We start from the raw sequence: 24,386 nt of genomic DNA, 5'->3' as shown, positions 1-24,386 counted from the left end.
TGCACTCCATTCCCAACTGGGAGTCAAACCAGTTGACTCCCAACTGGGAATGGTTCAAACTGGTTGACCCCTCAGCTGGTCCCAGTTGGACTCCTATTGGTCCCAGTTCATTCCCAGTTGGTACCAGTTAGTCCCAGTTGAAACCAGTTGAGGTGCCAACTGGTCCCAGTTAGGCCCGCTTCAGACGGAGCAATTTCACCCAGCAACTTGACGTCGCAACACCAGCAACACTGGCCGCCCGCGTTCACACGCAGCAACCGAATTGCTCCGACTTGCCATCATCATCATTAAATTTGATTCTTCTTTCACTATTTAGACGCCCAGCTATGCGCTAAAAATGCGTTCTTTTATCTTTGAACGGCGTTGATACTAACTTATTTTTCTGAAACTGTTAATTTCCGAAAACGATCCATTCCAAACCAAAACTAAGTCTTTAGCTGTCGTCATCACCACCACAGGGGTGTCACGTGAAAATATTGTGTCTCTGATTGGCCGCAGCCGCTTCAACCGTCTTCGAATTGCTCCGAGTTGCTCGCTTGTTCGAGCCGGACCCGATCTCAGCAATTCGCGGCGATCTAGGGAAGGCTGTGGAACAACCCGCCAGCAACCTCAAAATTGCTGGAAAAGTTGCCCCGTCTGAAGCGGGCCTTAGAAATTTTCGCCTGGGTGACCAACTACAGTATAGACCACTTATAGTGTTTAAGTTATAAGTATATATACAAAAAAAACGTTCAGCCTTTCCACTCTCGTGAAGAAGGAAGACCAGTGGAGCTGTACTCAATACACTGCCGCAACGCGCACGCACCCGTTTCCTGCTTCTTCTTGTCCGACACGCCGCCGATCGTGGATATGTCTCCGGCGAACCAGAGTTGGTCGCACACTCCGCACGTGACCACAAACGGGTTCGCAACAAACTCTCTGCGGAACCTCACCGTCGCACCCAGGAACTGTTCAGCCGGCGTGGACAGCTGTTGTCGCCGGGCCTCGCGCTTGTGCTTTGCCTCCATGGCACGATTGTCGTCCGTGGCTTTGGCTTGCCGGCGCCCTTTACATTGCTGGTACTGTTCTCGGCGGCGGCTTTCCAGGCGAGCAATGTGCTCTTCTTTGGCAAGGGAACCTGAAGCGCTGGATGCAGCGGATATCGAGGCAACAGCGGCTTTGCAACGGTTCCGGACGCATTTGCGCTGCTGCGTACGTCGCCGCTCCTCCCGCAGCCAGTCTCCTTTTCCCTAAAGGGTGCGCGGCCGACCCATCCCGAGTCCAAACCGAAACTGATAAGAGCGTGGAAAACAGCGCGCAAAACAGACGAAGACGAAAAAACACACGTGACGAGCGCTGCGCTCATTACGTGTGCTTCTTCATCGTCGTCTGTTTTTCGCGCTGTTTCCTGTGATAAATTTTCACCAATGCGCCCAACTATCCATTTTTCCATGATAGCTGGAAATGTTGCCGCCATTTATGAGTGACGGCGGTAACCAGACTGGTTGTGTCCTTGCCGCCACCGCTTATAGATGGCGGTAGCTGTCCAGACAGGTTTGTGTTAACATACTGGACACAATCCTGGGGAACCTAGCCCTTAACAGTTCCGCTGTAAAAGAACTCCAGACGGTCAGTATAGCTCAGCCTGTACGCCAGGTCTTCGGGGTGTGAATTCTTTTAATTGTAGTTTTGAAGCCATACCTGGAGTGGTTGAGCGCTGCCACTGGCGTTGCTGCATGTTTATCGGCTTACCTCTTTGCCAATTTTGCGTACAGAGTGGGACGAACACATTGTAGGCTTAAGGACTGTCGCACCATAGGCTTTTATTATAAAAGGTAGGCATGAGAAACGGCGGTTTGATGTTCGAACGTGTTTGCATGGCATGCGGAACCCTTGTCCGGTCTCGTGCCTCGCGTGCTTGTGTGCTTGCACCAGCACAGCGTTGGGGTCAATACGCTACACTAGCAATTTTTGGGGGGGGGGGGGGGGGGGCATGTGCTGCGGCAGATCGGCCTTCGAAAGCTTGGCAGCCCATTCAGCTCGCCGAAGAGGGATGTAGCTACATTTCGATGCTTCAGGGAGACACTGGGACACTTTCTAGTGAAGGGGGGTCTCCATCAGGGAGTAGAAAGGCTCACTCGCATCGCACATTACCATGTTAACATTGGAGGGGCTCACTTCAACGTACAACCGCCGGAGACTGGGACACATATTTGTGCTTCAAATGCTCCCAGGGTGAATTTTTTTGCGTCAAACGAAGTAACATACATTTTGAGGTATTTCCGGTCTTTTTTGTCCGTATGCCGCATCCTCATTCACGAACTAGCAGTGGATTTTTGAGAGCCACAGAAAGGCCTTCCCCAATGGCCACGGAGAACAGACAACACCGCTTTGTTTACCTCCGCCAGTCCCAGAGCTCCCGCCCGGAGCCATCCCCTAATCAGAGCGCGGCGAAGTGACGTCGCATCACGGCACCAGCCTGCACGGAAGAGTGGACGGCTTTCTTTTTGTATTTACCCTGTTTACCGGAAATGTGTTTTATATATTGGGGTATTGATATTAATGGGGTCTGTATCATCGACACATGACTGGAACTCAATCTGCAAGCTCTAAGCATTATAAAGAAAACCAAGTTTACATTGACACGTGGCCTATCATCCTATTAAACCTGGGATCAAAGATAGCGACATGCCTTTTTTCCTGCAATTCGCCACAGAAACCAGAGGGCACTGTCGAACATGAGGCAGCCAATCATGCACATTCGTAAATCAGTCCGCCTCTCGTCGGCCCCCTTGCCGCATGGGAAGTGATCATTTACGATTGGCTGTCACACATGTGGCGGCGCTGTTTAGTTTCTTCACTGAATCGCAAAAAGAAGAGTGTGTCGCAATTTTTTATTCTGTTTTCAGTCGGGAAATTGCACTCATACCAATCTACTCTTTAGTTTTAAAGTGGTAGCTTTTTAGGCCCAACCAGCCTCAGGAGCTGCTTAAGCACGAAATGTGTAGGTCGGTCAGTTCGTAATCGCTAAACGATCTTGAAAAAAATAGCAGCCGGTACCAGGGATTGAACCTTGATCATCGGCGTGGAAGCCGAGTGTGCTGCTCACTGAGCTACGAACCCAGCACGCAGGAATGCGTGGAGCAGAGGCAGGTGGTGTGAGAAAGTGCGCGGAGTGGAAAGGGCAAGAAAGAGGGGTGCAGAAACAAGTGGTTTGAAAGATTGCGTGGAACAGAGTGGAAAGGGCAGGAAAGCGCACTTCCCCTCTCTTGGTTACCCAGAAAATTCAGGGGTTGCTGAAGGGAAGTGTGCGCAGCGTCACAAAGAAACAATGGTGTGATGTAATCTGTGTTCATACTAAACCTTGCCCTAGACACCACCCGAACTAAGAGCGCCACCCGCTCTATAAAGCTACCACATTTAAATGCATATGGCAGAATGGCCAAACATGCAGTCAATTTTTTATATTGCTTTGAGCCTGTTGATTGAGTTATGACCGTAAATAGACAATCTCCGAAAACACTTTAATGTTCCCGCTATAGATTAAGCTAACAGATTAAAGCTTGGGGATTGCAACTGTGGCTCACAATTCCTGGTCACCAGAACGTCATTTACCTGAGGAAGGTTGCGAGAGCGCATATAACGAAACATTTCCCAGTTCTGTCCGCGATGTGTCCCGCTTCGTCTGCCGCAGGATCTACACTATGTACCACCACTGGGCGCTGCAGCTCCTGCTCTATGTCTTCATCATGGTCCACCATCTGCTGGCAGTCTTCGAGAGACCCGCAGTCAGCGGCTGGGAACTTCCCATTTGGGTAGGCTTTTTGTGCCCGCAACAGTAAGCAAAGGCGTGCCAACTCACCATGCCGATCATGTCGTCACTTTGAAAGTTGGGATAACCAAACGTTCATGGTGATGATGGTGAGCAGTAGCATATTTCTTAGACTCGTCCGGAAACTATACATGTTTAAAAGTTGAAATTTTACGCTGTGCAGTCTGTCCACAGGTGCGGACTTGTACAAGAATTTGTTTTTTCTGGATTGCTTATTGTGCAACCTATATTATACTTCTTCATATTACCCACCCGGTTGTACTTTGTGTCAAGTGACATACTTCACTTGAAAGGTTATAGAATGGGAGGGGGTTTAATGATGAGGGAGATCGAAAGTTGACTTGTTTTGAAGATTGTCTAAGAGCCAACTGCCTCGCACTCAAGCTCCTTGCATAATCCTTGCAGCCAAAGGTGGCTTTTCCTCTGCTTTTTAACAATATTAAGCTCATGAACAGCGTGGCTTCTCAACCTGAACTCTCGGAAATGTGGGGGTTTTACTGTAGCGTTCCCGGGAGCTTCCTCAAATGTCCAAATTTCCTCGATCGTCTCCCCGCTCATTTGAAGGGCCTTTTTCAGTTTAACTCTTCTTGCCACACCCATAGGGCATCCATCGCTTATGATTGATAACTTCTGCAGGTCGCCGAAATTTGTATTTGGCGATAATGATGATGATAATTGTAATGTGTTGGCTGGTGGCCAGGAGATGCCATTACCTAACACTTGGGCTTTCGAAGCATGGGACTGGTGCACAAGTTTGACATTTGTGGTGCCGTTAAAAGTATGGCCGGGTGCTGCCCAAGGTTGAGCTTGAGTCCGCCCGAGATATTTAATAGTGGTGATAGTGCGGCTTCTCTCCTTGTAGTGGGCGAGCTCGAATAATCTTTGTGCCCTAGCCAAAATTTAAAAGAAAAAAGATGAAAAAAAATATCCCTTATTGTCCGAGAAATTATGCCACCAGCACTCCAGCCTTGCCTTCGTTCCCTGTACGCATTGTATGCATCAACTACCGTCCTGCCACGCCCTTTGGTAGACAAATGTGGCTGCGTTACCGGGGTTGGAGTTTGTACTGGCTGCCTTGGCGCTGCCTGTATCCACTAGAGGCACCGAATAAGGTACGCTTCAGAGTAACTACACTTCAGCCGTTTCGGTGATAAAAATTATTGTTGTCAGTTGCCTGAAGCATTTTGAGACCGCAGAAAAGGGTTTTCAGTCCTTCAGAAAAGTAAAAATTAAGGTTGTGCAAATACTCGAATATACGAACTCGAATCGAATAGGAAGTTCCCAAATAATTCGATTCGCGAATCGAATTCCTAGTATTCGGTTACTCGAATATTCGACATATTCGGCCAAAGACGCGCGGTCCGCACGGAGCAAACGAAAAAGCTATTTTTTCTCCTGATGTAAGCGCCGTGATGTTAGACAGACCATGCCAGAAACATCTCTTGGTCCTACCATTCCACAAAAGTCTAATGCACATGTTGGAAAAAAGAAAAGTAACGAACGCCACAAACTTTATAGCACGCAGATTTGCTCACAATCGTGACAAAATCTAGCCTTGAATCACAACCGAAACATCCCGTTAGCGCCGCTTCCCGAGAGGAATTGTTGGGAAGCTGGAATTCCACGCCAATCTTAATTCTTTTCACGAATAAAGCCCCTTGTTTCAAATTAAAGCGCCAATGTAAAACACACTTGCCGCACTCGCAGAAATCGGCGACTGCACGATCACAGAAAGAAAACCACGTTACCATGCCAATGAAACCAGCCAAGTTATCGTCATTATTCTCTTGCTTCTCTTGGAACCAGTGCTGCCAACTCAAAAATTGAAAACCCGCAGTCGGAATCCCAAAAACCGCTAAATCCAAAACACAGCACAAAAATGACCTTTTAACAATTTTTGTTTTGCTTTATTTCTTGGCCTAAGGTATAATAACACTATAGATCATATCAATGCGATCTGAAAGGAAGCTTTCCTTTTGGTATGACTAGAAATCTGTCACGCCATGCCACAGTTCACCCAGCTGATCCGAAGCCAAAATTGCCGAGTGAGCTCATACGAACATGGCAAGGGACCCTTCAGCAGTGCGTGACTCGTCAGACTTCCGTTCAGCTCATAGTTATCTGCCTCCCTGAGGAGAAAGGTGCAGCGGCCCAAACATACTTCTTTGTTTCAGCGTGCGCGACGAAATCCACGTGCTTCGCTGATAGTTCCGTTCTGCAATAGCGGCACCTGGCTCGTCTGCTATCACCAGGAACCTCCAGCAGCCAGTCTTCTCTAAACTTTTGAGTGGACTTCACCCTGCCCATTTCACGAAGCAGTGACGAAAACGTCAAAGGAACATTGGAATATTCATGCTGTTCAAACGTGCGCACACAAAATGGAGGCATGTTCCGATATTTAACGCCTTAATGTTTCGATAGCGTCACTGACAAGAGCATTACTGATAGTGAGCAAAGACGACTGTGGCTGGTTAGGGGTATGACAGGTGCATAGTTGACAGTATATCGATATAAAACTTCTATATCTCTAAAAAACCGCCAAGATTACATACAACCGGCTAAAAAACCCGCCGCCCGCAAAACAATTATTTACCCGCTAAACAGAAGCAAAAACCGCTAAGTTTAGCGGGGAAACCGCTAAATTGGCAACACTGCTTGAAACCGCAAATTCTGATTCGGAACGAAACGGAACGGAAAAATAGTGTGCCTAGATTTGAGAGGGTTTCCAATAGTTTGATAGCCGCATTTGAATTACGAACTGCGAAAAGGTGACGAAAAGACGAAAGCGTCGATCGGGATCGGGCAGGGAGGGCAGGCATCGTCGCTCTTCTGTTTGCTCGCCTTCTTTCCACGCGAGAACACAACACATACGCACTCACGATCAATCTGCGGTGGAGCAGTCTCCGTGATTTCAGTTTCGGTTGCTCCCTCTTTTAAATCAAGGCTCTCTAAAACGGGATAGATAGACGAAAAAATGAATGCATAGCGGCAGTTGGACGGTGACTTGCGCCACCTAACCATGTTCTTTTTCTTAGTTGCGATTATACTGTTTAAGCCTGTTTACTCAGATTTAACACCTATCTGTTTATTTATGTGAAATCAAATCCCGGGCGCCAACTATCGCAAAATGCCCCTTTTCCGAGATATATAAATATGTTTAAAAAGGCGCGGTATTTTTAAAGAGAAAAAAAAGGCACGCGTGGCTGTAACTTTGGCTTTTTGTGAAGTTTAGGGTAGATAGATTAGGTTTGCATCAATAATTGGGATCTTTAGTGCCCAACGTCCAACAGCAACTGCTTTTTTTTTTTTTTTTTTTTTCTCGCCAGAAATCTTTTTAGATTTTGGCTTTTGTTTTGTACAAGACGCATATTCTGCACCAGGAGCATACTTCGCACATATAATAATCTCATTCGCATCACACTTTGAAAAATTCCTACAAATAAAATCACTATTCAATATTCTATTCGATATTCGGCTTTTTTTCTTGATTCGATTTGGTATTCGATTCGAAAACTACTATTCGGTATTTGCACACCCCTAGTAAAAATAGTTTGTGACAGAGCAGAAGAATATCGCCCGAGCTTCCCGGCATCTCATCTAAAGCTTGGAAAGTCACATTTTGTAGCCGTAACAACCGCCAGTCATGTTTCAGTCGTAATGACCGCCATTTTTCAGTCGTTACGACCGCCAGCACGAGACAGTCGGGTAATGAAGCGTCGATACTCCAAGCATTGACTACTCAGCGACTCTAGTATTATGTTGTTTGCTCCTGGTGTCATTGTGAAACCGGGAGCGTTTGCTATCGTCATCTCGGGGTAGGGCAGGCAATGTCTCGTCGTAGATGGCAGCACGTGCTCGCTTAGAAGCACCAGATGCTCCACTGTCTCAACTTTTTTGCCGCAGGTTTGACATGGCCTAGACCTCACCTTGGGGTCAGATAGTTTTCCGTAGGCCACCTTCGGTAGGCTCGAGCCTCAAATGGCTGATGACCGCCCAAACTCTTGTCCTATTTGATCGCCGAAAAGAATGTTTTTTTGGAGTTTAGTGTCTGTTTAATCGTCATCTGCACTACCGCTTCTTCGTCATGAAGGCTGATTTGCACATACAGCACTGTAGACACGGCGCTTATTTCCAGCTGTATCTGTGCTCCGCGGCATGCAACTCTGCCTTTTTCTGCATGTACATACGATGCTGTGCTAACTCTGCACTGACAGCTTTTTGTTATTTCCGCGCTATGCTGCTTGTGTGAACTGGCCTTTGTCGTCGCATGTTAACATGGCCACAACTAGGAGTAAGATCAAACTGGGTAAGAAATTGATTGCGATTAAAGCTGAAATTAATTAAATGAATAGCTAATTGATCAGTTGTACAGTCCTAGCACTGCAGTAAGCATCCCAACCAGTGTTCTCGAGTGGCGTCGCACGTGCGCAGGCCACGATGCTGGTGGAGTCCTGCTGCCTGGCCTTCTACACCTTCCGGCTGGTTCAGGCCGCCAGCTTCAGCCGCGCCGAGGTGTTCTGGAAGGACGCCAAGAACCTGGTGGTCATGGTGGTGGTGGGCGCGACCATCGTCGACATGGTCATTTTTGCGGCCATGGCCGGCAGCGGCTTTGGCATGCTGGCCCTCCGGTGTACCAGGCCACTTCGACCACTACTCATGGTCAACTTTGCCGAAAACAAGCAGGTCGGTGTCGTCTCGTCTGTTATTTTATTTCTCCACATATCAGTGTTTAGATTAAGATGCTTCCTTATCAGCTTACCTGCATACTTTTCTTTGATGTGACGCATACCTTGCCTTGAACAAGTGAAATCCTGAATCCCTTTCTAGCATAGTTCAAAAGCACGTTCATCTGGGAAAAGAGCACAGTGCAGAAATGCAAAGAGGTGAAAAGAGGGGTATTGTAGCAAATCGACGAAGGCAGAAATGGCCGGGCTGCCCGACATATTGCGTCAGTCATGTCGGGTGTCAGTTTCCGGATATAACAGGCGGGAGGCAAACTCAATAAATAAGAAATTAAGGCACATACGTCTATGGAAAGTCCGCGGGATCGGCATTAAGGAAAGTTATCTCCAGAAAAATGTACCGGCCGGAAACAATGAGATTAGGTTCTACTATGTTGTTCTCTTGTGTTGGGTTGTTTTCTAGCTGCCATTTGTTTCTTCCCTAAATGTGATAGCTTTTTTTCAAAAAGGTGCTGTTTTTCATCCCTAATGCTGGTATCTTTTTCCCTTTATTCCTGTCCTAAATGCACAATATTGTTTCTCTAAAGGTGCAATGTTTTCTAAAGATGCTATCTTGTCTCTTTCCTAAAGGTGCTATCTTGTCTTCCCTAAAGGTGCTACCTTGCTTTTTTTTCCTGAAGGCACACTGCTATCTTCCTAAAGGTTGTTTTTTCCCTAGATATGTGCTTTTGCTTTTCCCTAAAGGCACCATGTTTTGTTACTGCTGATATCACATTTCTTCCCTAAATGACTATCTTTCTGCTCTACATGCAGCATGCTCTTTCTCTAAAGGTGCCATGTTTCCCCTAAAGATGTCACCTTGTTTCTTCCCTAAAGGCACCATATTGTTTCCCTAATGGTGCTACAGTGTAGACCGCATACAACGTACCGTATTTGCACGAATATAACGCGACCACGAATATAACGCGAGGGCAGTTTTTGATGCGCCCAAAAAGAAAAAAAATATTATTACTATTATAACGCGAACCGATGCCGCGTCAATTTCTCGCACTCGGGGGCATAGCAGAAGTGAAAAGTCAATGGAAATAGAAGAAATATCAGTTTATGTTTTGACTGCACTCATCCTCACTGTTCAGGTCCTTCCGTTTACAATCCACTTGGCGACTACGCAGGTATGCAGCAGCACGGCACCTGCTTGCCTGGTAGTTCTTTTTTCTTCCGTGGGAGCTCCTCGGCAGCCCACAATCCAAACAAGGCACGGAAGCAGAAGCACCAACACACAAACACCAGACCACTCTGGAGCAGAAACTAAACAATGCGCAGGCAGAAAAAAAGACTGCTGAACCCGATACACGATCACACTTCTTGTTCTGATCCCTGTTCGTAAACAAATGCCTCGTGTTGCACGATCGCGTAAACGCGGTCGGTGGTCTTGGCTTGGCTTGTGTTGACTTGACTTGGCCCGGCTTGGCTTGGCTCGAACTGGCCGGTGCCCGCATTCCCGCATGGCGCGCGCGCGTGCGGCGTGCGCGGGTTGTAAAAACACAAAAGCGATAAAAATGCTTTTTTATGTTTTCTATTCGCCCCTTCACGTGGCCCCATGGCTAGAAAATGCCCCTCCACACCCCCACTTCTTTTTCCATTGGATCTTTTGCATTGAGCCAGAGGGATTACTTTCCCCTCTGGCTTTCTCCAGACTCGCGCGCCTCGTGGCTGAACTCGATTCCGAATATAACGCGAGGTGCGTTTTGGAGCACGTAATTTCGAAAAAAAACTCGCGTTATATTCGTGCAAATACGGTATGTCGCGGGAGTCGCGAAAATCTGCACTATAAGCGGTACCGCGCTATAACCAAAACATCAATTTTTCAGGCCAAAATACGTGCCATCAGCCAACTTACCTTTGTAAAACAATTTATTTTATGTTAGATGAAAAATAAAGCTTAGTTTGAGGAAAGTCTTTATTTCACCATACTTGTCCCTCAAGTCTGTCACACATTTTGAAAGAAATGAGCGACTTTCGCCTGGCACAGCCTTTTAACGGCGTCGCGGGTTGCGGACGGACGTTGCTAACGTCAGAATTGCTAACCCTAATCACTTTTCTCCGGCGATGAAAACACGTGAAAATTCGCATCCTTTATACGGTACGCGCCAGTAATACCTTCAACTTGAGCACAGGCACGAAATGCTCCAAATAAGAAATCCGGGCGATGTTTGAAAACACAAATGCTTAGAAAGGACCACTGTTGTCGAAGTAACAAACACGACGACACGGGCGTTTCTGCCGTTTTGAGAGTGCCGCCACAACATCGCCGCACGAGTAGGTGGATCTTCCCTTCTAGTACGTGCTAGGTTATCATAGCGACACACAACGAAAATTCACTGTCAAGGATAGCGCTTTTATGTGGAACGATGAGCGACGATCACAACCGACGCCATGTTTGCGGATAGAAGCAGCCGGCCCGTGATTGGCATGCAATGCGCGCGAACACTTCTCCTCGACCTGCGATTAATCTGTCGTTGCGGTTGTTTCCAATGCAGCGGAGGGACGCACGCTCGTTTACGACACGTCCATGCCTCCCTCAGTCGCTATGGCAACTGAAGCCTCCCTCTTCGCTTCTCCCCGCTTCTTCGAGCAACCTCCTTGCCCCGCCGAGTGCAGCTCGCGGCTAGCGCCGTTATCTAGTGTCGCGCAGAGAAGCGTGCGGTCAGCAGGCTGTTCCAGAAACTGCACTATAACCGGTATTTCCCTTCGCGCGCCTGCATTTTAGGCGGTATGTAATTACGTGGAGTTCTATGGGAGGCGAACCGGTGGTTTAAAATAGCCACGTTATACCCGGTCCTGCACTATAAGCGGTTACGTTGTAAGTGGTCTATACTGTATCCTGTTTCTTCCCTAAAGGTACCATGTTTGTTTTCTAAAGTTGTTATCTCAGTTCTTCCCTAAAAGGGCTATCTTTCTTCTCTAAATGCACCGTGTTGTTTCCCTAAAAGTGCCATGTCTCCCCTAAAAGTGCTACAGTGGAACCCCGATTACACAACTTTTACAAGACCGCATGCAATCATCGTATAATCCGTGAGTCTTATCATCCGAAAAACGTTAATTAGGGATACAGTGATCAGCCTCGCGAAAAACAGGCAAGTGTAGGTTTTGAATGATGTCTAAGCTAATAATGAAGGGATCCTTGTCGCTTTTTATGTTTTTCGAAAGCGGTAACGGCGGGAACCAGCAGAAGCGTGCTCAATCCTGGGAGAAGTAACGAGTTGGAAAAAGTGGTGCACAGAGGAGTGAGAGGGTCAACGAGAGACAAGAGAATGATGGGACGAGTATGGGATGAGCGGAGCAAGAACGCAATGTGAAAATGCTGACGCATTTCACAACCCAGGGAGGAGAAGGGAAAGTACTGTCTTCTGCTTCCTCCAGGCACTGCGGCTGTCTTGGGACCTTCTGAAACGGTGCACAGGTGGCACAAACATTACTGCACCGCCTCCCCCCTCCTCATGCAGCCGTCGAATTCGTTGCTCGTTTCCCACTGAAACATCGTATGATGCGGGATGCATAGAATCACGCGTCGTTTAAACCAAACTTTTAATACATTATTTCTACGGGGAGTTCATCGGGACCAAGCAAATTCGTCGTAAAATGTGGGGTGTTGTATAAACCGGGGATGCATAATCGAGGTTCCTCTGTATCTTGTTTGTTTCCCAAAAAGGGCTTCTTGTTTCTTCCTTAAATGTGCCATGTTTCTTCTCTAAAGGTGCCATGTTGTGTCTTTCTCAAAGGTGCGTCGGGCCGTGCGCAACATTCGCAACACGCTCAAGGAGATTGTGTATGCACTCATCCTGCTCTTCATGAGCATCGCGCTCTTCTCCCTGCTGGCGCTCAAGCTCTTTCAACGAAGGTACCTGCAGCTCTCTGCTTTTCTGGGTAAAAATGTAACCAGTTTCCTGTAGATCATCAAGCTCAGGTGTCGCACACGAAAAATGGGGTGCGCAAAATGCACACCACGGTGGCAGTGGTAACTGCAGCTGCTTTGTGCACCTTCTCTCAATTGTGAGCTCTGATGATGTATTACTGCACATCCTTGCTTTCAGGTGGCACCACATTGCTGTTCCAAGATATCTTTTTATTCCTTCTACGTGGACTTGTGTGCACTAATTTTTTCACACTTTTGGTTTGCATTTACACGCTTTGCTTCAGTGTTATTAGATAGAGAGGTATCTTTAACTTTTGTACATGTCGATAGACAGATCTCACCAGCCAGTTTGACTACGCCACCGCTGCCGCAATGCATCGAGGGAGCTTTGGTCTTTCTGCACGTGCAACAACCTCGCTGGAGCTCTGCGCGTGTGGAGCATGAGGCGGCACGAGCCGTCTTGTGCACTGCTGCCTGCCTCGTGCAAACTAAAGTTATGGCGGCGTCACGCATGCGCCAAACGCTTGGTGAGATCGGTCTATTAAAGCGGCACAACAGACAAGGACAAAAAAGGAACATACACAACAGGACATGTGGTGGCTAGCAACAATTCATTTTTTACGTACATGTGCATCTTCTTTTATATAAGTACAAAATGAGCAGGATTTCCTGAAAATGACAATGAAGGGCCAGCACATGCCATAGTGAGCATCTAATAGGGGTGGAAGATGCACACGTGGCTTGTGCGTTGCTTGTTTGTCTTTTCTATAGGTGAAAAAATTAATAGTTGAGTGTCAGCACTTGTCCAGTCGTGTATGTCCCTTTTTTGTCCTTGTCCTTTGCACTAGTTTTCATAACCATCCACAATAGCTACCAACTAGTTCAGCTTTCAACTTTATTATTTTCAACTTTGTGAGTGGATGCTCACTGAATTCTTGTGCATCGCGGCTACGGTTCCGTAACACTGGTAAATACCGACGAACCCTAAGTACTAACTCCGTATCTGCTTGCTATAAAAAATTGTGGAAAAACAAAAAACGTTGACTTGGAGCTGCCCTGGAATGAGAGAAACTCAAGTAGGGTGGAAAGTTGGGCTAGGTAGTTATTCATCTTGGTTTTAAAAGCGCACAAAAGACGAGGACAGAGTAAGAAACACAAACGACGGATGCTTTTTGTGTTTTCTGAGATTCCAATAAAACCTATCAGTTGCCAGTGAGCGCTTGTCCGTCGTTTGTGTTTCTTACTCTGTCCTCGTCTTTTGTGCGCTTTTAAAACCAAGATGAGAAGCTCAAGTCTTGCGGAAAGAAAATTTGTATCCACGGCTTTATTTTCTGTTGCTTCGGAACACTGCCTCGAATGAACTGCCTGCAAGACTGCTTCATTCTTCGGAACCCCATCCCTTACCCTTACTTCATTGTTTTTCTTTATGGGGGGGAGGGGGGGGGGGGGTGTTTTTCAAGTATTTGGGTCGCGCGTCCGGTCCCCGGGGGGGAAGAAATCCTACGCCCATGTTTTATTAGCAGTAGTAGTAGGAGCTAGAATCCCTTTTTGCTGTTTGGGTAGCTGTTGGCCGAGCGCGCCGATATTCGGCAAAACCCAGCGAGATATCCAGTGTCTCAAACAAAGTGAGCCTGAAGCTTCTGACTCTATCTGCTGCATTCTTTTGGGGACTATTTCCTCAAATATAGGTCAACGCCCTTATATTTAGGGTGTGTATTTTCCGGTTTTAACCGAAAAACACCGATAAACATCCGTCGGTGACGAAAATATAAAATCGGTTAAAACCGAAAAACACCGGTGGTTGGATTTTTTCGTTCTGGTTAAAACCGAAAAACACCGGTCGTGGCATGATTCCGACCTAGCGAAACCTTTTCCCCGTAGAGGTTCGTCAAACGTGTTATCTCGTGGATCCTGCATCCTTCCAGTGTTTATACATGGCTTGCACTTGGCGTCAGTGCGCCCTCCTTTCTGGGGGTCAAAAGCGTTTAGTGAACGCAGTGGAAGCTAAGCTCTCACACGCCTTCCCTCTATTGTGTCTCCCATGGCCCCCTTTTGTGGAAAAATTAACGCGGTGGAGGGTAGGCTCTCTCGTGCCTTTTCCCCATTGTGTCTAGCCAAGTGATGTCGGTGCAAGCCATGTATTCAGAGGTTGCTGTGGTTCCTGGAAGACACTGCCAACGTCCGTGTCATAGAGGACCGTGCGTTTTCATAATTGTGGGTTGTGAACCGCAAGGAACGTGCTGCCATGACGGATGCAAGCCTCTCAAGGTATGCTTGCATCTACTATAATAACCAAGTGTGAGAAATAAATGCTTCCTAAAAAAGAAGTGTATGAAATATGTGAATATAATTGGAACTCTGTGTCTGTGATCAAGCGCATTTTTTTCCACCGATAATCACCGATTTTAGCCTCGTCGTGAGACGTTCCACCGAAATACACCGGTGTTTTGAAAATAAATAAACACCGAAAAACATCCGCCGATTTTTCTCACAAATAAACACCGGAAAGTACACACCCTACTTATATTTAACTTGCCGAGAACAAAAAAAAAAAAAAAAGCACATTCAGCTACTTTTTTTTTTTATTGTAAGAACGGAGGGAAGTGTAGGCAAAGAGAGAAACAAATTTTTATTTACGGCACTCTCAGCTAAATTGCAGCTTGATGCCAAAAAATTTGTCATTATCGGAACTTCCGGACTTGTCGTCGTCGAAAGCTTCGTTGGCTTCATCGACATCCTTGCCACCCCGGCCAACGTCGTCTTCAATGCGTTCGGACGCATTCAAAATGCAGCAATTTTTGACGCCAGTTTTGAAGATGAGATACAAACTCGCAACAATACCTCGCTGACATCCTCGCGAAATGGCGACAACGTCAAGGAACGGAAGAAGGTAGAAACAGGCGAAGCTACGAAAGACAAGAAAAAAAAAAGAAACAAAGGCGCTAGGAACGCCGCGAGTTGTCCGAGCGGCAACAAGTTTTTTTTATTTTATTTTGCTACATGTCCGTGATGGGGGGGTTGGGTGGGCGAGGTGCGTGGCATTGCGTGGTGCATTGCAGCACGTCCACCTCCCTTCTTTTCTCCCCCTTGCGGTGCAATGGCCCACGCTTTTTGTGTTCGATCGTAGACCGACTTCTGACTGTATCGAGTTTGTTTTTGGAACTCTGTTGCTGATTCCCATTTAAACTGGCCATTTGCTTATGCGACGGGATGGCTGACAATCTTTCTTTTTATGAACAGGTCCCTGTTTTATCCCGACGGGCGGCCATATTTTAGGGATTACTTCGACATCTACTTCAGCCTCTATGTTCTAGTCACCACGGCAAACCATCCGGATGTGATGTAAGCATATCTCCTTTGCGGTTCGGACAAACTTCCGGCGCATTAATGTGGATCCCACTCGAATGAGAAACAAATTGTTTTGTGTTTCTTTTTCAGGATGCCGGCTTACAACGATAATTCTCTGTTTGCAATTTTCTTTGTCGTGTACACCCTCATCTGCTTGTATATCTTCATGAACATCATCTTGGCCGTCATCTACTTTAACTACCGAGAGAATCTCAAGGTAGGAAACCACTTGCCCATCCTCAGCAATTACCACATGTTGGCCGCAGCTGTTACTAATGTGACAGCTAAGTAGATATTTGTTTCGTGTTTTTTTTATTAATTGTGGTCCTTCATATTGACATGAAATTGGCATGCCGCATGAACTCCATGAAATATCGGGCTCTGGGTGTAAGTGAGCCTAAATATAGCGTATAATTTTTAGCAGCCTTGCTTGCATTGACTGCGGTTTCACTTGAGTTAATAGCTGGGTTGAGACGAAAGTGCACATTGCTCTGCTTCATTTACAGTGTAGACCGCATATAACGTATGTCAAGGGAGTCGTGAAAATCCGCACTATAGACCGACACGCGGAGCGGCTCTGTTTACCAACACGGCCGGGAGGCCGCGCATGCGCGGTAGCTGTGTGGGCAAAAGAACCTGGCCCTCAGTGTTTTCGCCATTGCGTTCTGTGGCGCACGCTCGTTGTTGACGTTGTAGGGACGCTTCTAGCTTTGTTTGTGAGTCGTATTTCCTGGCAACATATGTCGTATGCTATGCCCGACTATTTGAGCTCGCTACATGAGCCTGAACGACGGCGGTATCGAAACAAACTGTGCATGGACGGCATTGCCTACGAGGATTCGTATGCCGCAAACAAGGCCTGCTGGACTTTCGACGTGAAGTGGCTGCCATCGAAGTCGACGGCTGACGTCGTCGTTTATTTAGTTTTTCGCCAAGCCAGTTCACGGCCGACACGGAGTAGGCGTAAGAGTCTCCCAAGGCCTACGATTACTTCGAGAGGATCAGCAGACTGTCGGTACTCGGAAGTGTATTTATTAATTAAATAAATACACACAGCGTCTTGAAGTCAAGGTATGCTATTTTTCCTACTCTCATGACCACAAGGCATGACAAACAGTAACGCGTTGTCCGTTCTGCAGTCTCAGCGGTAACACGTTACAAGTAACGACGTTACCAGGAACGCGTTACTTTTTTCAGTAACGTAGTAACCTACTCGTTACTTTTTTGACACAGTAACGGGTAACATACGTTACTATGTGAAGTAACATAGTTACGTTACTCGTTACTACAATTACACTTCAAGTTTTTCCGTCTTTTTTGGCGTCAAGCCATGTTTTTCTTTGCGTGTTTTCTCGTCAGTCTTTAGGTGAAACCGTAGAAAGAGATAAAGTAATTATGTTCTGTTTGTGCATGAACATTATGTTTTTTGATATGTGAGCTTATGCATACCTGTATCGTCAAAGCCGTAAAACGTGTTAAATCACAATTTAAAAAGTAATGTGCGTTACTTTTTATCAATAGCGGTAACGCGTTTCTTTTATTTTTAGGCAACATAGCTCAGTAACGCGTACCTTTGATTTGCAAGTAACGGGTAACGTATTTCGTTACTTTTTTTTTTTTGGTAACGCCTACAACATTGCCGTTCTGTCGCCGATCCCCTTCTGCTGGGTAGCACGGGCCTAGTGAGCCTCCGATGAGCGCTTGGCCGGTGCTTTGTGCGCGAACACCGTGGGAAGGAAATCCGGGTGGTCTCGATCAGAGGACGGTTTCCCTGCACATAAGCAAGCCTCGGGACAGAGATTGAAACGGAAGCCACACTTGCCTCCAAGAAAGTGCTTGCCGCACAAACGCGCGAGGTGACCATAATTTTTGATTCACGGATATTATTCACCTTCTATGCCTTTCAGAGTGTGCCGGGAACTTGTAGAAGCGCACTCCGGCACTTTTCTTGTACATTTTGGTGTGATTAACGGCAACACAGCTTCGCGGCATACTGAAATACTATGACGCCCATGCGAAACGTGCTCCCTTTTGCCCACACCCCTCGGCTCCGGCACGATCGCAGCGCCGCCGCAGCGCCGTGACGTCAAGCCCTCGTGTCGGTCTATAAGCGGTATCGCGCTATAACCAAAACATCAGTTTTTCAGGCCAAAATACATGCCATGAGACAACTTACCTTTGTAAAAGAATTTATTTTATGTTGGATGAAAAATAAAGCATAGTTTGAGGAAAGTGTTTATTTCACCAGACTAGTACACTTCTCTCTCAAGTGTGTCACACATTTTGAAAGAAATGAGCGGCTTTTGCCTGGCGCAGCCTTTTAAGAGGGCGCGGTACCTCTATTTATTTGTCCGTTTCAGCCACCAGATGGCCCGCGGCTCGAAACGTGGTTGAACGCGCAACTTCTAGATGGCGCCAGTATCGAGGTGTGAAAAGGCCCGCGTTATCCGCTGCGTGAAATAGATCCCGAAATGTGCCGTGTTCTCCCGGCGGAGGAAGTTTCTCCCTCCCTCGCGCGCGCTTGGTATGTACGCGCGGTGGCCGAGTCCGGCCTCTGCGCTGTGTGATGCAGTGGGTGGCGCTCGTTTCTGTTCGGAGGTAGGAATAAAAATGCCGCTCCCCTTTTTTACAACGCTCGTTTCTATAGCTTGGTTTTCTTTTTTTCTTTCTCAAGTGACCTACAGTACCGCCTGTTCAAAATCGTCCTTTGCGGTGAGCGATTGAGAGTCAGGTTAGCATTTTATTTGGGTCAGCACTACACGTTCAATGGAGACCTCGGGCGGCGATGTAAATATGCATTGCTCCCCAAACTGTGTCCAAGGTGCGCAATGACAATCGGAAAGGGTATTGAAGGCGCGCGACCGTCGGTTGGTAAAATACGTGCGTTAGATTCACTTATTCAGTCTAATCATTTTTGCCAAGGTCTTTTATCCGTTTCGACAAATGACATGGTCGTGTCTATTGATAACCTTAGCTAGATTGGACGTACGAAGTGTCCGGGCTTTAAATAAATTTGCTTCGTTTATGTGAATGAATAACTGTTTTCTCTTTTCCGTGCTCGGTGCTATGCAAAAACCGCTGACATGTTATGGTAGCTCAGTGTGGTGGCGTTTTGCACGCTGACTCGCTATTGCATTCGCTGTGCACAATATGTGTTCAGATGGAATGTGCTAAATCGTATTTCCGATCGATATGATAGATTTACTTTGCTACAGTGTTAATTATATTTTCCCGATTTAAACTGGTTCGTCCCTGATCTGAGCCTAAGTTCAAATTCGAAGGGCAGACAGACTTAGCGTCGTAACAGCCGTAATGCCGCCCACAAAGAAATTAGTAGCATGAAAGAAAAACAAAAGGATACGAGGTGGCTCAGTGTTATAGAAGTAATCAGTGTGCAAAGGATGCCATCGTACGTGTTTTTTTGTTTTTGTTTTTTTTAACTCTCCGCATTGCTGGTAAACGCTCAAGGTACCAGCAAAGACAGCGAGCTGGCGTGAAATTTCCATCGAGCGGAAAACGAGTGTCATTTTTATTTTATCATGCGCTTTCATTTTGATATGGCTCAAAATGGGCGCGAAATAGTAACAGGTAAGGCAACAAAATTTAGATGTTAGGTCTGGAGAACCGCCATACTCAGCCGTGTTGGGGGCATCTCTCGCGAGTCAATACGGCAAAGGTATTGCGCGTCGAACTGTACGTGAGAGTTATCCATTTCAGCGAAACCTTGATTTCGCAAAACTATTGTGGCTCGAGTCGTGGCTTCCAGTACTTGGAAGCCACGAGCGAGAAATAAATGACAGTTGATTTTGAAGGACAATCGCGACGTGGAAACCCATAAAAGAGAGTTCCAATAAGACGAGAGCTTCCCCTTCTCTTCAAGTGCGTGGGTTACGCTCTCAATCCTGCACCTGTGGTAACACTGCAGGCTCCTAAAATCGCTTTGAAAACGTTCCTGATCGCAACAACTTTTTTTTTTTTTTTTGTCGAGGCGCTATTTTATTTTTTTTCTTTTTGTCTACCTTGATACCCCATGAACGCAAAAACTACCATAAACTAAAAAAAAAAAAAAAATATATAGTGGGCATACAACGACAACGCACCCACCGGGACCCGAGTCAAGGCAAGAACAACTGACTACTAAAAGGGGAAAAAAATCATGCTCGCATACACAGACAGAACGCCTCCATCGAAAGAAATGAATCATGCGCTTGTTCTGCCAGTCTCGTTGTGCGTCTGTCAAAAGCCACAAAGGAGGAAGACAATCAGCGCCTACACCACTCCCCTCCCCTCCCTCCCTCCCTCCCTCCCCCCCCCTCCCCCCCCCCGCCCCACCACCACCCCTAAAAAGAAAAAAAGAAAGGTTTCTTGGGCGCGCGCGCGGTCGCCCAAGCGATGACCTTGGAAGGGTATGCGATTGTAGCACGTTTGTCCCCCGGTTGTGCCCCTGTCTCAAATGCCACGGTCCGTTTCTCCCAAGTGCCCGTCTTATCTTCCCGAGTATCAACTCCACAGTGATTCTGAATCATTCCGATGCTTTCCAACGTTGCAAAACTGTTAGACGAATATTTGCACAGAAGTATACACTGTTCGCAGAACTATCTAAGGCGCTAAAATTCAAAAGCGCCGTGTTGGATTCGGGAACTCGTGTAGGTTTAGCTCATTGTTGGAACATTCTTATTCGCTCGATGAACTCCACAAAACGTGTAAATATTGGAATGAACTTTCCAGAGGACGATAGTTGTTGTCGGGGTTCCAGGCGACCGGACAGGTCGCAATTATTGGCTGATTAAAAATTTTATTTCATAATCACAGTCGTATCATCAAGGGCACGCCATTTCGTCATCACTTCTTCTACGAAAAGAGTTGCTGTATTCGTAGCACACACAGACGGAAACGGTTGAGACTGCCCAAATAATATCTTCTTTTGGCAGGTACTGCGCAGCGATTACACACAATGCCTCTAACATAAACATGCTGCTCCACATGTCTATTCACAAGATGCAATACATCGTTCTACCAACTTTGTCGAAATGGGCATGAAAGCGCGTAACCGTCACTTTTTTGAAGTTCTACTTAGAGGTAAAGTGATTACCGTAAAAAGTCGTTAATTATTTATTTTTTTCCGTTCCACTACAAAGCTCGATTCACTTAAATTTTTGTTTTTATATCGTCTCTACAGCGCTTTTACGTCGGTACTTTCGTGTTAGAGGACATCACATAATGTGCGAAAAAAAACAAAAAAAAAAACGGTAGGATCGATGCTGCATAGCCTTTTTTTTTTGTGGACATCAAGAAAAAAAAAAAAAGATAGTAGTTGTCTTCACTTCGCACTGCATGTTTTAGCACGGAAGTTCCTCTTTGGTTATGATGTCTTTACTTTCTTAAAAATTGTATACAGTAATTTAAATTACCGAATTACAAAAACATCGAAATTGTATAATTGCTTTTCGTTGGGACGCCATGACGACAACGACACTCGTGTTCCCTCGTGGTTTTCGCCAGCATTTCTACGATGAATTGCCAGGATCGCGAGATGCAACAGCGTGACACTCCGTCTTCTGTGACGTCATTTGTTGCACTTCGGGACCACTTTTGATGTATGGCCAGCATAAGACGCTAAACACACCAGTCGGAGACGCGCTGCAGGTGCCATAGTACAGCTCCTAAAAGTAGCTGTCACGTGCTTTGCTCCGCGACTGTGATTCCCTCACAGCAGCTCTGACTGAGGGTTGCCAAATTACGGTCAAACGGAGTATAGACAAAACAGACCGGAAACGAGCTGCCAGCATACGATAGTCAAACTCCAACAAAAAGGATTAGTTTCTTCCCAAGCTGGACGACATTTACCGGGCATCTTTAGAGCTGCGAAGCTCAAAATCACGCATACTCATAATATTTTTTTTTCTCGCGTGTTTGTGATTTTTATGATGTCTTGCAAGCAAGAAAAAAATATATATGGTGAAGTCACTCCGAGGGGGTACCGATAACTGCGAGCCACGAACATGAAGGATTCGCTAACATCCGTCAGGAGTGTGAACGGTAAATCGTCACGCAAACATATTCTCACAAGCTGCAAATATTTATTTGGCTTAGCAAGTAGAATACTAGTATACTAACGACATGTGATTATTGTACACAAGATACCATTTCTCGGTTCTTCAAAACCATTTCCCTAGTCTGAACGGTCGCGCTACGGGCCGCGGCTAGCCGTGCCCTCGATAGACTACGGAGCTGCGTTGTGTCGTCTGCTACTGTACCGCCAACAGGAGAGCGATAGCTCTGTGTGCTACACAGATGCGTGTTGCGGTATAACTCTGTATGTCTGTCCTAGAGGAAGACAAAAAGATAGGCTCTGTGACCCCCTCCTAAGCTAACAAAAACAAACATAAGTATACTCGTTTGGACTGAAGGGTTTACAAAATAGTGACCAGGCATTGGAAAAGCATATGTCACAGAACTTGGTTTATGAAATGGCATCATTGTTTCGAGCAAGAAATCACCTGCTCACCACTGGGACGATGAAATCGTCACTATTTATTGCGTCAGGTATATTTGCGCTCATGAAGAAAAATCTGAACACATCCTTCTCCCAAAGTCCTGTGTCGAATAATAAACACTTTTTTAAACATCTATGCACAAATAACTCATTTTTTTCTACACTTGTATATACACGTTAATTAAACAACGTCAAACCGCATTTTTGATTAGATCTTGATGTCTACACCAACTGCATTCATATTTTTTAGGGCTTTATTGAACGATAACTTCAACTATAGTTAATGGAACACGATGGCTCGATCTCAACAAAAACCTCAACGTGCGAAGCTTCCACAGACGGTCGCTTGCGAGTATTCTCAATGTGAGACTTCAGAAGCTTTCGCTTGCCATAGGGAGCTTGCTTTCGACTACAGCACTGCACGGGCCCGGAAAGCGCGGAGCGCGCTGCTGTGGGGAGAGGTTGACTTACAAGATGACGTGTTACGTGGTCACGTAAGATGGCGTCATTTCGTGCAGCGTGGTCACGTAAGATCACGTCATTTCGTGTAACGAGATCATGTAAGATGACGTGTTTGTGTCACGTGATCACGTAAGATGACGTCAGTTCGTATGAACTGACGTCACCTTACGACAACGCCAACAACATTAGTGCCGTCCGGAACCATTGACCTTAGAAACGCGTCTCTTCACTTGAAGAGCTGATATGTGTTGATTGTTATTTGTTTCTTTTGCCTACTACAGACCATTCAAAAACTCGCCTTCTGGGTGCCACCAACTTCGTCTACTGGGCTGTAAAGCGCGTTTGAGCGTGCGCAATACCTCTCTAGGCCGAAAGATTGTACACTGAGTATGCGTTCACAGCTCAATGACTTAGGCATTTTTCTTCAGGATAAATGCTCCCACGAGAAGAGCGTAATGGATATGTGAATAGAATTGGAAATTTAAAATGTTCTTGTCCAATCGCATTTTTCTTTGGTTATCAACGCTTTTTAGCGTCATCACAAGACGTTCAACCCATAATACACTGGTGATTAAAAAATAAGCACCGAAAAACATGCACCGATTTTCGCTCAAAAATAAACACCGGAAAAAACATACCGTAATCATTACCCATGTCACCTTTTTGGGTGATATGTGAATTTCCAGAAGAACAGCGAGTTATCACCCTCCCTTAGGAATACCCTGACTACAGAGCAGGCGACCCGTTTTTCCCCGCGTTAGATTGCGGTGACCACGAACCGTACGGAGGTCGCAGGACGTCCGTGAAAAATAAAAAGGAGGCAAACAACGATCTACTCTGTGCACGCTTCATCCCCGATTTCCCCGACCCCAAGGCCGAAGGACGTTTGTGTGAAGGATAACGATAAAATAAAACTTTGCGTAAAAAAAAGCCCGTTTTTAAAAGAAAAAAAATGTAGAAACAAGCACAACGCGTTGACGGACTGCGAGGTTGTGGAACACCTCGCGGTCTGCTTGCCACAGGACGGTTGTCTTCGACCCATAGCTCCATGGTGAATTTGCCACTTGCGAAAACACGGAGACCTACCCAGCGAGAACCAGGAAGGCAAGACACGCACACTGATGCCTCGGCGTGCAGAATGAAACAGGATACGGGCGCGGAATACGGCCGCAGAAGAACACCTCGCACAGTGCCGATCCGGCCGATCTCCGAACGGACGATTTCGCATTTTGTGGACAGCGAGCGCCACCGCACGGGAGAGAGAGGTACCTTAAAAACGACGAAAACAAGCACCGACACCTTGGTTCTTTATATTTGCTGTAGTTACGGAACAAATCGACTTACATGAACAATTTGAATATTATTCGATTCCGTAATAAATTTAGAAGACACTAAGCGCAATACCTCTTAAGTTTGAATTTATATAATTTTGTAAATTCGCTCCGAACGCAAGAGTGCCGAATTAGCCAATTTTGACCATTTTCATGATTTTTAAAGAATATAATTAAATTTATGATGAAACATTTGTGGCGCTTAGTGTCTCGATAATGACTCAATGTCTTTAAAGCCGAAATTTTCAAGAAGATCCGCGCAGCCGTTATTATCTGAGAATTTTTTTAATTTGGTGAAAAACCTCGTGTATTCTCTATGGGGCTCTGAGGTGCGCCCCCT

The 24,386-nt window shown here is 46.2% G+C and overlaps 1 protein-coding gene and 1 long non-coding RNA gene across 3 annotated transcripts in view; one reads left to right on the top strand and one right to left on the bottom strand.

The window, feature by feature from the left end:
* LOC8030094 (two pore calcium channel protein 1) overlaps positions 1-24,386 on the top strand; it is a 68,046-nt gene that overhangs the window by 13,728 nt on the left and 29,932 nt on the right. For both annotated transcript variants that reach the window (XM_029976976.3, XM_040498998.2), the window contains exons 4-8: positions 3,674-3,794; positions 8,243-8,494; positions 12,276-12,394; positions 15,650-15,751; positions 15,848-15,974. In XM_029976976.3, coding sequence (XP_029832836.2) covers positions 3,674-3,794; positions 8,243-8,494; positions 12,276-12,394; positions 15,650-15,751; positions 15,848-15,974 — 721 coding nt within the window. The remainder of the gene's footprint in view (positions 1-3,673; positions 3,795-8,242; positions 8,495-12,275; positions 12,395-15,649; positions 15,752-15,847; positions 15,975-24,386) is intronic.
* LOC121833771 overlaps positions 8,056-24,386 on the bottom strand; it is a 36,439-nt gene continuing 20,108 nt past the window's right edge. Inside the window, exon 3 of the long non-coding RNA XR_006076859.1 lies at positions 8,056-8,328. This is a non-coding gene — a long non-coding RNA (uncharacterized LOC121833771). The remainder of the gene's footprint in view (positions 8,329-24,386) is intronic.

This window comes from Ixodes scapularis, unplaced genomic scaffold (assembly GCF_016920785.2).
Source record: "Ixodes scapularis isolate PalLabHiFi unplaced genomic scaffold, ASM1692078v2 PGA_scaffold10__122_contigs__length_95168666, whole genome shotgun sequence".
In the NCBI taxonomy this organism is placed as follows: domain Eukaryota; kingdom Metazoa; phylum Arthropoda; class Arachnida; order Ixodida; family Ixodidae; genus Ixodes; species Ixodes scapularis.
Note: the sequence above shows the minus strand (reverse complement) of the source record. Positions and strands in the feature narration are given on the sequence as shown.